General features: G+C 39.2%; 2 protein-coding genes across 7 annotated transcripts in view; both read right to left on the reverse strand.

Annotated features, from left to right (window-relative positions):
- Positions 1–5,082, reverse strand: part of FHL5 (four and a half LIM domains 5) — a 45,472-nt gene extending 40,390 nt beyond the window's left edge. For 3 of the 5 annotated variants that reach the window (XM_027601707.2, XM_027601708.2, XM_027601709.2), the window contains exon 1: positions 4,290–4,501. The gene's annotated coding sequence lies outside the window, so the exon portion shown is untranslated. Of the gene's footprint in view, positions 1–4,289; positions 4,502–4,915 lie in introns of those variants that run through there. The other 2 variants (XM_027601706.2, XM_027601710.2) reach the window with 1 other exon arrangement.
- Positions 5,083–10,817: 5,735 nt separating this feature from the next.
- The window catches only part of UFL1 (UFM1 specific ligase 1), a 30,670-nt gene continuing 27,408 nt past the window's right edge, over positions 10,818–14,079 (reverse strand). The window contains exons 16-19 of one of the 2 annotated variants that reach the window (XM_027601704.2): positions 13,037–13,117; positions 12,674–12,759; positions 11,951–12,131; positions 10,818–11,350 (exon numbers count right to left, since the gene is read on the reverse strand). In XM_027601704.2, the coding sequence (XP_027457505.2) occupies positions 11,132–11,350; positions 11,951–12,131; positions 12,674–12,759; positions 13,037–13,117 (567 nt within the window). In that variant the 3' untranslated portion in view covers positions 10,818–11,131. The remainder of the gene's footprint in view (positions 11,351–11,950; positions 12,132–12,673; positions 12,760–13,036; positions 13,118–14,079) is intronic. The other variant, XM_027601705.2, reaches the window with a different exon arrangement.

A 14,079-nucleotide genomic window follows, 5' to 3' on the forward strand; every position in this document is an offset into this window, starting at 1 on the left:
TGTGTGAGACACTACAAAGTCAGCAATAATTGCCACAGTCCTTTACTCTAATGGGACAGATAGTCTTATAGGAGATACAGATAAACAAATAAAATTATAATGTGAGGCCAGAAGGCACATCGGTAATGTGAGAATATTCAAAAGTGGTATGAAATGTGGGCTTGGGTGGAGGGTGGTCTGTAAGTACTTCCTGGAAGATGCAGCACCTGAGTCGAGATCTAAAAGGGTGACTGAGTTGAGTTAGGTCTGTGTGCAGAGGGCTCTGCCAAAAAGTGCCTATGGGAGCTTGAAGGAAAAGAGGCATTTGCTCTATTCTTAATTTGCTGAAGGTCATTCGGTATGAGTGAGCAGTAGTTTGTGTGTGTGTGTGTGTGTGTGTGTGTGTGTGCGCGCGTGCACATCAGTGCCATAGTAAAAATTGGTTTGGAGAAGAATGGAGAGGCTAAGTTATTATCATTGACTAACGATAATAATAAGTAGCACTTAACACTCTGTGCCAGGCAGTGTAGCAAGTAATTTTAATATAACACGTTTATTCCTCATAACAACCCTAAGATAAAGGTATACCATTATGATCCCCATTTTCTATACAAGGAGAAGGAGACACACAGAGGCTAAGTGACTTCTTCAAGTTCCCAGACCAAGTGAGTGACACACCTGGGACTTGAGCTCCAGCCAATCTAGCGCGAGAAGCGTGGTCCTTGGACGAGTATTAATCAGCTTTGCCTGGAAAGCTTGTTAGACATGTAAAAACTCAGGCATCAACCCAAACCTACAGAACCAGAATCTGCATTTTAACAAAGACCAGGTCCTACCCGAGCACCTTAACATTTGAAGAGATCTGTTGGTAATCCCCTAGACTCTATTGTCTCTCTTTAACCTTAAAAAGGAGTCTGGACCTGATCTTAAGGCCAATGGAGAGTCAGAGAAAAGTGTGAAGAAAGAGGTTGGCAAAAGTAAATGTGGTTTTGGACCAGTTGTTTTAGGTCAGTTGTTCTGGCTTCAGAGAAAAGCAGTGGTAGAAGAGGACAATTCTGGAGGCAGGGAGACCAGTGAAAGGGCTGCTGTTCACCGAGTAAAAGAAGATGGCAGCCTGAGATCGGGCGGTGGCAGTGTCAGGGGAGAGGCGTAGGCAAATGCATAAGGCAGCCTTGCCAGAACCTGGAGATTCTTTGGGTCTCCAGAGATCTATGAATGGAGGGAGGAGAGGAGTTAGTTCCCCCAAATTTCTGACTTGAGCAACTGGTTTCATCATGGTGTCATTTACTACATAAGAGTATCCTTGAGGGAAGTAGAGTGGGGAGCAGGAGAGGGAAATGATGAATTTACTTGGAGAATAAATGATGACATTTGAGACTTTGGGGCAGCCAAGTAGAGCTGCTTAGCCAGGGCCAAAGAGGGCACTGGAAGCCATTTAAATGGCAGGGAAATCATCTAAGTTACTTGGCCATGGCAGAAGGGGTCTTAGGGCAAGTCCTGGCTGTCCTTGATGTTCCGTCCCGCCTCCCCCATCCTGTTCACCAGGGCCCAAGCCTGCCCTGTGCAGTTCTGTTTTCAGCAGACACTTGGACACAGTGGTCGACAAGCTCAGAAAAGATATCTCAGATCTCGATTTTTGGATTCATTAGCCTACAGAACAGATGATTGCAGGAAGTGATGGAATAGCCCAGGAAGAGAACAGGGGTCCAGGATACAGGGGAGAAGAACCAGACCGAGAAGCGTGGTTTTAGTGGGGAAGAACCACGAGTTTGGTGTCATGGGAGCCCTGGATAAAGAGTGTCTCAGGGTGGGGAAAGCGGAGAAGAAGGTTAAATTGATTTGAGACACTGAATAGATGAGAAATGTCTGCTGGGTTCAACAAGACGCTAGTGATTGACAACCTCCCTGAGAGCTGGGGAAACCGGTGAGGACGAAAGCCAGACTGCAATAGACTGAGAAGCCGGACTCAGGAAGTAGGGATTAACAGAGTGTAGACAAACTTCGGGAGATTGATCTGTGAGGCTGAGGGAGAAGGGAACTGTAGGAGCTCAGTAACGAAGGAGAGGCGTCTTAAGAGGGGAAATCTGAGCATGTGTAAGTGCTGATAGAAGGAGCCAATAAAGAAGGGAAGGTTAAAGATGGTGAGCCCTGAAGGGCAGGGTATGAGGTAATGGACACTGGTTTAGATCTTCCCTTTTAGGTTCCAGTCTACCGATAGGTAGGTAGAGAAGTTCGGGAGGCTGGTCGGAGAAGCAGGAAGGCCCCTCGGTAGTCATCTGCTCCACATTCTGGGGTCTTCGGTGGATTCGTCCTATCGCCCTTCCATCCTAAGCCTCACTCTCCACAAAAGGGGCTGTGCTGCTACTTGATTACTCTGCTTTTATTTCCACGACTCGCTGTCCCGGACAAACATGGCCATGAATTAACTAAGCACCTGCTTTAAAAATTAAGCCTTAAACTAAAATCCTTTCCTTAGCCTTACCTGTCTTCAGGTGAGAGCAGTTTAGAGAGACAGTTTAAGGCGTCCGCCCACCCAAAGCCTTTTAAAGATTTGGGGAACGCACTGGCACCAAGGTATGCTTAAAGTTGAGGTTTCTGGCTTCACAGAAAACAGTGGTTCATCATCAGGATCCCAGAGAATACTCAAGGACACATTTCAGGAATCCATCAACCTCAGAAATGTCATTGAAAATCTATTTGCAACAGGCTTTTTTTTTTTTTTTTTTTTTTTTTAGAAGAGGGTCCATGGATTCTGTTAGATCCTTAAGGGTATCTGTAGTCTATGGAGACAGATAAATGCCCAAGCTGATCATTTCCAGGGTATCAAAATGTAACCAAGAAAAATTATGGCAATCAGAGAAAAAAAAGACAATTACAAGAACACGGAAATACATGTTTGTTTAACTGATATCTGACTCAGACCTCCCCATGTGAACCCAAGGATTTGGTTTTAATTCTGAAGAAATCATGTTGCCTAGATTGAAAACATAAAAAACAAATCAAAGCTTTTCCAACATGTTCTAGAGGAACATTTATTTTCAATATTACAGTAGAAAGTTACTAGGTTTGCCTAAGGAACCCAAATTAATCCACCTTTATTCAAAATGTTGGCAAGTATGATAAAAATAAGAGGTAAACTTGTCAGTGAGGTGATGTGACATTAAAACCCAAAATGTTGCTCTCGGTTGGGTAGAGCAGGCTCAGAATTGGCAACTAATGATAACATGTGGAAATAAATAGAGCAAGTGTGGAAAACAGACATCGGAGTTTACCTTCCCCATCAAACAGCTTGGATTATGGCTTCAGGCATATATCATAACAAATATGTTAAGAAATACCTTGTATGATACATGTTTGCAGTATTTGTGTTAAATATTAATCTATAGCTTTTGCTAATGAAAACATTAGAATTTATACATGACGATGCTGTGGATGTGAAACGACAGCCAAAATCTCTTGAGGATTTTCTTACATTTTATTTGTAAGGATTACACATTTTATTAATGATTCTTTTTAGTTTCCACACTTTTGAAACCCAAAGGGACAGCTGAGGATTTGCATTTGGTTTTCAAAGGGCTGACAGACACCAAAGGGAGTCTGACTGAACGGGTGAGACAGCGTAAACACGTGGGATGTATACTGTTGCTGCAGTAATGCTGTTCGCATCAGGGAGCAATGCTTTCGATTTCTGTAATAGATTATATATTTGTGTGGGCCAGACACACAGGCATTTCAGCTCAGTCTTCGAAAACCTCACATTAGGAATGGTCGTTAAGGCTGCGTCTGGAAAGTAGGCAGATTTTTTCTCAAAAATAGCAGGAATCTTACTAACTCACTTAAAATCTGTAAATGACTTTGAATTGTGCTCTAGACATATAAACCCAGCCATAAAATAACCTCAGTAATAAAGTTAGTCATTCAAATAAATTAAGCCAAATAAATCCCCAGAATCCTGCCACCCCCTTTTTATGGCAACGAAGCTATACCCCCACGTATAAAGACCATTTTCACAACAGAGCCGACAACTCTGAAGAGTTATCTGACCGCTATGTAGCCTCCACACGCATATTATTGAAATGAGAAATCTGAAAAGCTCAGCTTATAAAATATGACAACTGTTGGCTCAACTGGCTTTTGAACTGTTTCTAGGAAACTTCAAGACCAAGTAAAAATTTTCTCATAAGCAGTCACTAGAAAGTTTATAAGAATCTCTCATCCTTAAAAAAAAAAAAAATTAAAGCCGAAATACCACATTAAAAAAAAAAACAACAACACAAAGGAAACATTACGGAAAAGAAAACAAAACTTACTTTTTCTTAAAGCTGCTTTTTCCTGTGATTTAAAGAGTATGAAAGGAGAATATATGATGATTATTTTTCTCCTCCAACACATTCAAATGTCAACTCCAAAAGGAACAGAAAGGACCACCAGAGCTATCTGAGAGTCCCTCCCAATTGCAGCTTTTTCAGCTTTGTAGAAGGAAATAGGAGGGTGAGTGGGTTTCCTGCAAGTCTTGTGATGTGCGCGTAGCTGACTCCTACTGGCCTGAAAAACCACTCCCTGTCAATTTTTACTTCAAATTGTAACAAATTCTCTGCAGCATATCCTTAAAGGGAAATCCTGCCAAAATTAGTATTTGGAATACCTGGATAAGCTCCAAAAAGTTTAAAATACAAAGTGTATATAGAGACAACTCACATACATACTCAAGAAATTTCCACTGCTTAGGCGAAATGAAGGGCATATTTAAATTTTTAAAAATTCCCAAAAGGATGATGTATTTTCTTTTTCCTTGTTTTTTTTTTAAATTTTTTGTTGTTGTTGTTTTCTTGTTTTCTGACGACTCTCTGAACCCATCTTTTAGGATTAGAAATGGTTGTCCTACAGAGCTTTCCTGCTGAACTATCTAGAAAGAGATGAGGCCCCATGTTCTTACCTGCAGAATTTTTGGTTGCTTGAGAGATAAATCCTGGGTTGTGGCCTCTATCACTGCCTTCTTGGGAAGTTTGAGAACTTTGAGCCATGGATTTGACTGGAATAACTCCAGGTATTTACCTGCTTCCTGAACCTCACTGTGGACTCACCATTCCCTGCCTTTGCCTATTGCCCTATGAGCTGGTAACGATTGTTATGTCACGCATGGCTGTGTGACTTCATTTAAACAGAGACTTGTCTGGTCTTTCGAAATCTGTGGTTAAAAAAATGAAAAGTGGAGTGGGGCACCTGGGTGGCTCCGTCGGTTAAGCGTCTGCCTTGGGCTCAGGTCCTGATCCCGCGGGATCGAGTCCCGCATCAGGAGCCTGCTTCTCCCTCTGCCTGCCGCTCCACCCGCCCCCCCACCCCGCTCTCTCTCTGACAAATAAATCCTTAAAAAAAAAATGAAAAGTGGATAGAGATTTTGAGAGTTGCATTTAAAGAAATGTTTGAATACTGAACTAATCCGCAATAGGAATTCTCCGTGGGTCAATTTGATCCATAAAGCAAATGACGTTTGCTCCTAGAATCTTCTATTTGAGGCTGTTTCTTCATTTTATAAGGTGAGGATGAGAGAAGAAATGTTCTGTCTTCACCCCATTTATTCCCAGACAAAAACTGTTCTTGTTCTAAGTGCTAAAGGAATTATATACGAATATTTTCTGAGATCCAACTCAGGCAGATACAATAAAAAAACGTGAGTTAGGGAAATGCAAATCCAGTCAACTGTGTGCATTGCTACTTGCCTGGATTTGATGATTAAGATATGAAAATGAAAACATGGTGAGCAGCAACAACAAATCCATTCAGTGAAAGGACACAAGCACATTCAACTAGTAATAGATGTTAACCCTCATGATACTACTGTTAGCCAGGCATTATTTTTATCCTTTTCTAGGTGAGGAAGTGGAGTCTTGGAGATACAAAATTGCGTATGTTCCCATCTAAGTGTGGGGCCAGCACCTTCTTTGTTTACTTGTCTGCTTCCGGAGAGGGTAATCTACATTCACTGGTAAAACTTCTGATCCTTCCGCTTCCTCCTCAGACAGTTGCAATGTCTTCTTCCCTTTGAACTACTCCACCAAAAAAAGCTTCAAGTTCATAAAAGGTCTTAATTAGTACTTTAAAGGGCACTGTCTTTAACCTTACCTGAGATTTCTCATTTCTGGCCATGTTTATTTCTTTTTGAAATTTGCCCTCGGTTTCACTAAGTATACGCTCCTGATTTCCTCCTCGTCTTACCAGCCTCAGCCTCCTCTCCCTTTGTTCATCTCACCCTTCCCTAGAGCTTCCTCCTCAGTCCAGCAGGCTTCTCTGTACACTCTCCATGGCGCTCCTTATGGAAACCACTAGCGATTCTATGACTCCCAACAGTGTCATAGAAGTTCCAGACCTGTCTCCCGTTCCAGACCTGTCTCCTGTTGTCTGTTGGCCATCTTTTTCCACAGGTCCCCAGGCACCTCAAACTGAAAAGTCCCTACGAAACCACCTCATCTTCTCCCCACGCCAAACCTGCTTAGTCGGCTGGAGTTCCTCTCTCAGGGGATGACACAATCATCCAAGCCATCATCTTAGACTGTCCTCCCTTATTCTCCACCAGCCCCAATCATTCCTCCCCTTCCCCAACTTCTAATGGTTCTACTTTGTTAAATCTCTCTCAAATTTGTCATCGTCCCTGCATCGTCCCTGTGCATCCTCACATTTCTCACTTGGATTACTGTAGCAGTCTTCAAACAATAGGTATCTTGGCCTCAGTCTGGTCCCCTCCTGTCATTTCTCTACATCACTGTAAAACAGTATTTTAAAATATCAGTTTATCAAATCATAAAATACATGCTTCTTGCAGAAAACCTGGAGTAAGAACTGAAAAAATAAAATTTAAAATGACTGGCAATCTAAGAGACAGTCACAACCCAAATCTTAACCCAAATCTCTTCAGAATATTTTGTATGCATGCATAGAACTATACGAGGAAATGTTTATGTAAATGTACTTATGCAAATGTTTGCACAGTATATTTAATTAGAAAACCAAGACCACATTATATATAGTTCTGCATCCTTTTCTACTTAATATACACTGTGAATGATCTTCCAAATCAAACATTTTTAAAGTGGTTGTGAATAAAGCCTGCAATATAATGAAACACACGAAATATATTATGGAATAGTGCTCTTCTCTCTCTGATTTTTCAACACCAGAACTTAGAAACCCTGAGTGTTTATATTGTATGAATCACAAGGACTTAGATTTCAGTAAGAAAGCAGGAAGGAGAAAAAGTCTACGTAATAGAGTTAAGTTAAAGGTACATTTTAGGCGAGTAGACAAGCTCAGTAGGAAATCAATTTAATGGAGTGCTTTTTCTTCTTCACATTGGATGACAAGAAACATAAGAGAAAACCCTTGGGACCTTTGTCTTAGCTTGACTAGTCAGAGAAAGGTGGGTTTTTGTTCGTTTGTTTGTTGGACTATCATCTGAATAAGCAAGAGTATTTCAGAGCCAAGAAGACCCGTCTCCTTTCTGTGTAAGACAGGTTGTCCATGCTCCTCTTTGCCTATGGGCTGGGAAAAAGACTTCTACACATTACGTCCACATTTTACTTTTCAGATAGGAGAGACATTGATTTCACAAATAATTCATTTTAAAGGATTTTGGTAAGTTGTCAAACTGTCTTTCAGAATGGGTAGCCTTTCTAAAAGACAAATCTAATTACCTTATTTTCCTGGTTAATCATGAAAGGCTTCCCTTGTTTTCAGGAAAATGGCTAAACTTTTTCACTTAGCGTACATATAAGGAATTTCAGGATCTCCCCCTGGTCTCTCCAGCTTCATCTTACCCTACTTCCCCAGACCATTTCTCCTATTTCTCATACTTAGGGTTTCCCGAATGTCTCATTATTTTGTATTAGTTCGTGTCTTAGTACTTCCAGATCTCCTCTCCTCTCCCAGAAACGCCTGCCTGCTCTCCCTTCCCCCGTTTCCCTGAGGTTAGTCCTACTTTTCTTTCAGGACTCGGCTCAGGGGGTCATCTCTAGCCCGGTTAGTTCCCTCCCGCTGTGCCAAGACAGCTTTCATTTCTTCCCCCACCGCATCCTCTGCTAACTTCTCTCAAAATGCTATTCTGAACCATAGTTGTTGATTCTTGCCATCTCCTTGAAAACAAGGGGTATTTTAAAGATTTACATTTGTACTTCTAGTGCGTAGCAGTCATACAGGATCCAGGTTGTTGAGCCAAGGATTTAAATTCACGTCTCCCCTTTTCTTCATCACACAACATAATCCCTTCCTTCCTGCTCTTTAAACACACATCAAGGCTAAGTCTTACTACTAATCACTGAAGGGAAATAGAGGCAAGGCTGGTAAAACAAATAATAAAACAACACTGGGAACTTATAAAAACTTAATACATGTTCAAAGTAATTCCTTCTTGTTTGGTGATGTAAATGGAATAAACACTGTGTTTCTGAAAGCCTGAAAGTCAAGGTTTCTTTTTTTGATGGTTTGGAATAAGTCTCTCTTGGGTTCTATTTATTTTTTTGTTTAGTACGGTCTTCAGGGTGAAATGACTTGTGTGAATCCTTAGGCCATTTTAATGGCCACTTCAATAGTGGTCCCAGATTTCTGTGGAAAATGTACATCCCAGAGGAGTTTATCTATGTGTGTTTCTTTCGTCTCCCATATACACTGGGGGAAAGGTATTAATCAAAGAAAGCAGACCTTCCACCGACCCCACCCTCTACCCATCTCACGTGTTAGTCCTTGATAGAAAAAAAGTCCCATTTGGCCCTGGGTTGAGTAGCATTTCTGGGAAGGAATGAACTGTTCCTTCTCAACCTATAGGCTGCACTATCACTGTTGTACTTTGACCTCATCCTTGGTGCTTTATGGTCTGACTAAAATATATTTTCTAAAATGTTGAAGATGGTTCTATATTCAGGTTAAGCAACTTCTACACTTATTATTCTGATTCAGCATTAATGTCTTCTCTGAAAATTCACTGTGATTTTGATAAGATATGCCATGGTTCACTGAATCCTTCTGATGGCCAGAAGTGGGTTTCCCTTGACTCTTCAGAAACACATGGTCTGAAGGTGGAACACACGAACACATTATTCAAACATCTCCATTATATCTGCAACAGCAGGAAGTAGCAGATATGATGTGCAACTGAAAATGATTTACTCAGGTGAAATGGTTCACGAATGGCAAACATTCAAGGAATGAGATACTGAGTACTATGGAACTATTTTTGTGTGAGAAAAATTTAAGAAAACCTTTGAAAAATGTTTAGAATAAGAATTTTAAAATGTAAATACATTACATATAACACCTGCCCGATGCATTCTAGTAACTGAAATAATGAAAGCTTCAAAGTACCACAAAATTTAATAGAAACAAGCAAATTTATTTTTAATAACATTCTTAAATCTGCCCATCGAGATCATAGTAGATAACCATTTAAGAATTTTTAGTTTATTGAAATTAGAATTTTACATACAAAATCAGCTAGATAACTTTATTTTCAAAAACAATAAAAACTGTTCTTATTTACTGTGGAAAAATAAGAACCATTTTGATAAATGAAAAAAATTAATGTGAACAAGATAGAATGGTTTTCTTTTTATTTGCTTGGTGGTCTCTCCTATTTTTATTCCTACAAATTAAGAAAGTCAGAACGATTTTATTTCTTTCATTGTCTATGGTCTAGTTTGACACAAATGTGGATTACTTTGGTATCTGCTGAAACATAAATGAGAAGGTTCTTAAAGACTGAATAAAACATTAGGCTGGGTGTTCAATATTTTGGAAACTGAATAAACAAAACTAACTGGAGTTTGTGGTCACAGAGGATTTTTCATTTTTCTTCCTTTGCCCATATGAAAATACATTAATAGAAAATTACCAATGGAAAAACACTTTTAAATTTATGTTACATTCCTATCAACTTTAATAAGCATTAGCTCAGTTAGCAATTATATCAATTTCTTTGACTCAGTATGAATACTTTGTCTGGAATTAGAGGTAGACTGATATTTGTATTCAAACATTTTGAACCACAGAGTTTTAAGTGCCATATAAGGAATTATATAAAATAGTACTTTTTTGATACTTGAGATTTAACTATTATATTCAAAATAAATTTTTTTGATATATAATAAATTGTTGCTTAAAACTCATTTGCTTGAAATTATTACCCTAAGGAACTATTTGTTACTTTTAACTACCAATAGTCTTTAGAAAACAAGTATACCTATTTTCTTATAAGGATGTTCATTTTTGGAAAAAAATAAAGTTCCAATGACTTCAATGCACTTAAGGATCCTCCCATAACAAAGAATTAGGTGCGAGAGTGACTACCGATATAAAAAATATAACACTGAGAAATGCAAACTGGTTAAAGAAAAATACTTGTATTACATTTTTAGTTATTCTAATGTTAAAATGTGACTTATACCTCTTAAGAAGTAACTTTTATTTTTTCTCTTACTTGTTAGCATCCTGTGTTAGAATAGACTACAGCGGTGTATGGGCCCCTCCGGTATTCTTCTGTACCTGTAAAGGCATTCCCTGAAAGACCCAACCACATAAAAGTTCACTCTTGTGGGGGATATGGGAGGCCCTCTATCTGCCAGAAATAAGAGCAAGGGCTTAGTAATAATAATAAAAAAAAAAATTGCAAATTTCTGTATTTTAGGTTTGAAGCATTCTCTATTAATTTTAAAATCCACGATTTTTATTTCTGACACCAAAGGGTTTTTTTTTTCCTTTTTAAAAACACATGACATTTTAAAGTTCTGCCTAATATGTATATAACTGTAAGAATGTCACTTGAAATCTAACAACACAACAAATGAGTCCTTTTCTAGAGATGAAAGATTCATAAAATTTATTCTTCATTCAGCATCTGAAAATAAACCTGAAATGGTAATTTTTAGAATTATAATGTGAAAAAGAAGTCTTCCATGGTTGAACCCACTTTACAAAAATTTCACATTTTTCTAAGATTTACACTGAATACAACACTACTGTTTAAACTGAATTGTGTGTGTGTGTGGGGAGGGGGTATGTGTGTGTGTAATTGGGGGAAACCGAGGATTGTGAAGTGAATATTTTTTGCTAACCACTCACTTTAAACTTTGGGAAAAATATTTCTATATGACAAAAGTAAATAAGATCATTACTCTTCTGTCACAGATGATTTCCTGGACTTGAGAACAAGGTCTTTAATGGATGAAGAAAGTTCTTGAAGCTCTTTACGAGTAGTATTGGTGATATCTTCTTGTTCTTTGTCTAATTCATCACTCAAGGGATCATCTCCCTGTCCAGTCTTCTTATTTTGACTAACTAAATGCTTTACAACTAAACCTTGATACTTTATCAAAAGAGTATGCTGATCCTGTGAAAAGAGAACAGAGAAGAAAAGTTAACAAACAGGATTTAATTTTCTGTAGAACAAGCCGAATTTGTTCAACCAATACACAGTGAAGGTCTTCATCTTTACAAGTCACTGGCCATGTAAGTAGAAAGCTGAATTCAGCAAGGTCCTTGCTGGCAAGGAGTTTACAGATGAGGGGTGATAAAACACAAATACAGATCATTTTAATGTAAACTGACTTAGCTAAGTTCTATCACCAGAGATTAAATCAAAGTGATATGGGAGTTCAAAGAAGCCAGATTCCTTTTAGCTGAGAAATTTCTCAGAAGAATTTGTGCAGGGTAAGACTTTTGGAACTGGTCCTTGAAGGACAGGTTAAATTTGCCTAAACTGAAACAGAAGACTTCTTTTTACCAATAGATCTTCTAGAATCCCAAAAGATTCTTGAGCTATGCTGAGTTTTTAAAAATCAATCTTCAGATTCACTGTTCACATTCTCGGAACAGGAAGTCATATTAATATGTTTTGTGTCTTATTGTTCATGATGATTCACATCTATCCATTCAAAATATGCAGAATCTAAAAGCTTTAAAAGTTTCAAGTGCATGGAAAATGTAATACCTCTGGAATTCTACTATTAAGAAAAGCAATGATCTGTGGGACACATCTTCCAGGTGCATGGAGCATACTGTGGGTTGAGAACTGAAACAGAAGGACTGCTGTGAGGTGCAGAATAAGAGCAGGGTCTTCTGTGACTTTTAGCTGTTCAGCCAGTGCTTGTCGATGCTGGAACAGTATCTGCCTACACAAAAATAAAATCACAAAAACACATTCTCCTATTTTAACAAGCTCTCACCAATTTTAGTTCTTCCCATCGGTATTCATTTTTAGCTTCTCTAGTTTAATTATCTAGCTCCATAAACATCTTAAGGGACATTTTAAATACAAAATATAGACACACTTAACCCTAAATACTGTGGATAAACTAATATGCTAGAAAATGATAGAGAAGACTACATAGCACGGATCCTCAAAGTGTACTTTTTATTTTGAATTGTTGGGAATCAAACAGAAGTGTGCTGATACAGGTCAGATTTCCCGTAAAGCAGGCCTCAGAGCCAGTATGAAGTTCCCAGGCTTGCTCAACTATGGGCTGAGGGAACCTCGCTACCTTATCGATACCAGTCGGAGAGGGCCACCTATATACTGAATATGCTCAAAGGTAGGCAGCCATGTGGATACAAGTGTTCTCTCTGCAAGATTCAGGTAGTCAAATTCCAACCTCGGATATGAAATATCACACACCTATGAATTTATTAATAATACAGATTAATTCAATGTTACCTTTCCCTTTTTTTGTCTCCCCTTTTCACCATAATATCGCAAGCTTCTGCTGCAGAATCCAGACAAGAAAGAAAGTCTTCTATGCTCTGAAATGGTATTTAATGCCACTATTTACTTTTATTAACAGGTTGCCTAAAGAAATAGAGTCACTCAATAGTTTTATAATTTTACAACCGAAATATAATTTTTAAAAAGGTCATTTTGTTATTAAACTTGAAATTGTGATTTAGGATAAAATGTTCCCAGTCTGTTCCCCCGCTTCACCTCCCAAAGAGATTTAATTTACACTTATGCTGATAAAAATCTACTCAAAGATCACAAATTCTAGCCCCATTTATCTAAACAGAATCAAACTTTACTTACCTTTTCATTCAGAGAGCTATGGAGTTTTGTGAGAGATACTTTGGTTTCTTCTGATAATTTACTTAAAATTTTTTTTCTTACCTGGAAGGGGGAAAAACTCTTTTGGGATTGTGACTTTGACATGTGGTAGATATAAGATCAAACAAAAGAAAACAAAGTATATTTACTACTATAATAGAGTACTGAATGGAATTGATCTTTGTTTTTGAATTTTAGCTTTCAAACTAGGGACAAAAATACGCTAAAAACATTCTAAAATCGGAGAGCTAGCCAACAGCATCAGCCAATCAGGCTAGATATAGCCCTGCGCCTCCCTTCTGGCCCAGCAGCAAAGAGGAAGATGGGGGGTGGGGGGTGGAGAGAAAACCATTCATCTTGTGGGGAAAAGAGAATTTGGGGTAAGAGGCTACTCCCTCTCTCTTCCATTGGGGTAGGAAGAGTGTTCTTCCCTAATGCCAGATGAGAGGGTTCCCACTCATAAGTTCCAGAATGCCTATAAACTAGGGAACTTGCTCCATGGATGGCTGCTTGTTACACTATACGGTGGGTGGAATCTTTTCGGCACCCCTCTCCACACAGAGGTGTCTCGTGAAATATGATGGTATTCTTGACCAGAGCCTGATGGCCTTACCGAGTGTGAAATTTCTGGTGGACGCCTAGTGGAATGGTTTGGCTGGCAGGTCCTGCAAGTTACAGTGAGTCTTGGAAGACCACGGAAACCTACCGACTCCCTGTCACATGCCACACCAGTTCTTCTGTAGCCCCTGAAGGGCACGGGACGGGACCCCATGTGTTTCCCACAGCAGAGGTTAGCACAGAGGCAGGATCCATGGAACTGTCCAGGCAGCTGGAGATTCACTGCTCGAGCTGAAGAAGGGAAGGGGGGTAGTACTTTGCCAGGGTAGGAGGGAGAAATAAATGTATCTCTGTTTGGAGGTACAGGAGGAGGTCCTTGCTACGGGGGTTGTCACTTGCTAAAAAATAGGCCCCCAAACAACCTACACCACCGATGGGGCAAAAGACACATCAGGAGGTCACAGCAC

This window comes from Zalophus californianus, chromosome 7 (assembly GCF_009762305.2).
Source record: "Zalophus californianus isolate mZalCal1 chromosome 7, mZalCal1.pri.v2, whole genome shotgun sequence".
Classification (NCBI taxonomy): Eukaryota; Metazoa; Chordata; class Mammalia; order Carnivora; family Otariidae; genus Zalophus; species Zalophus californianus.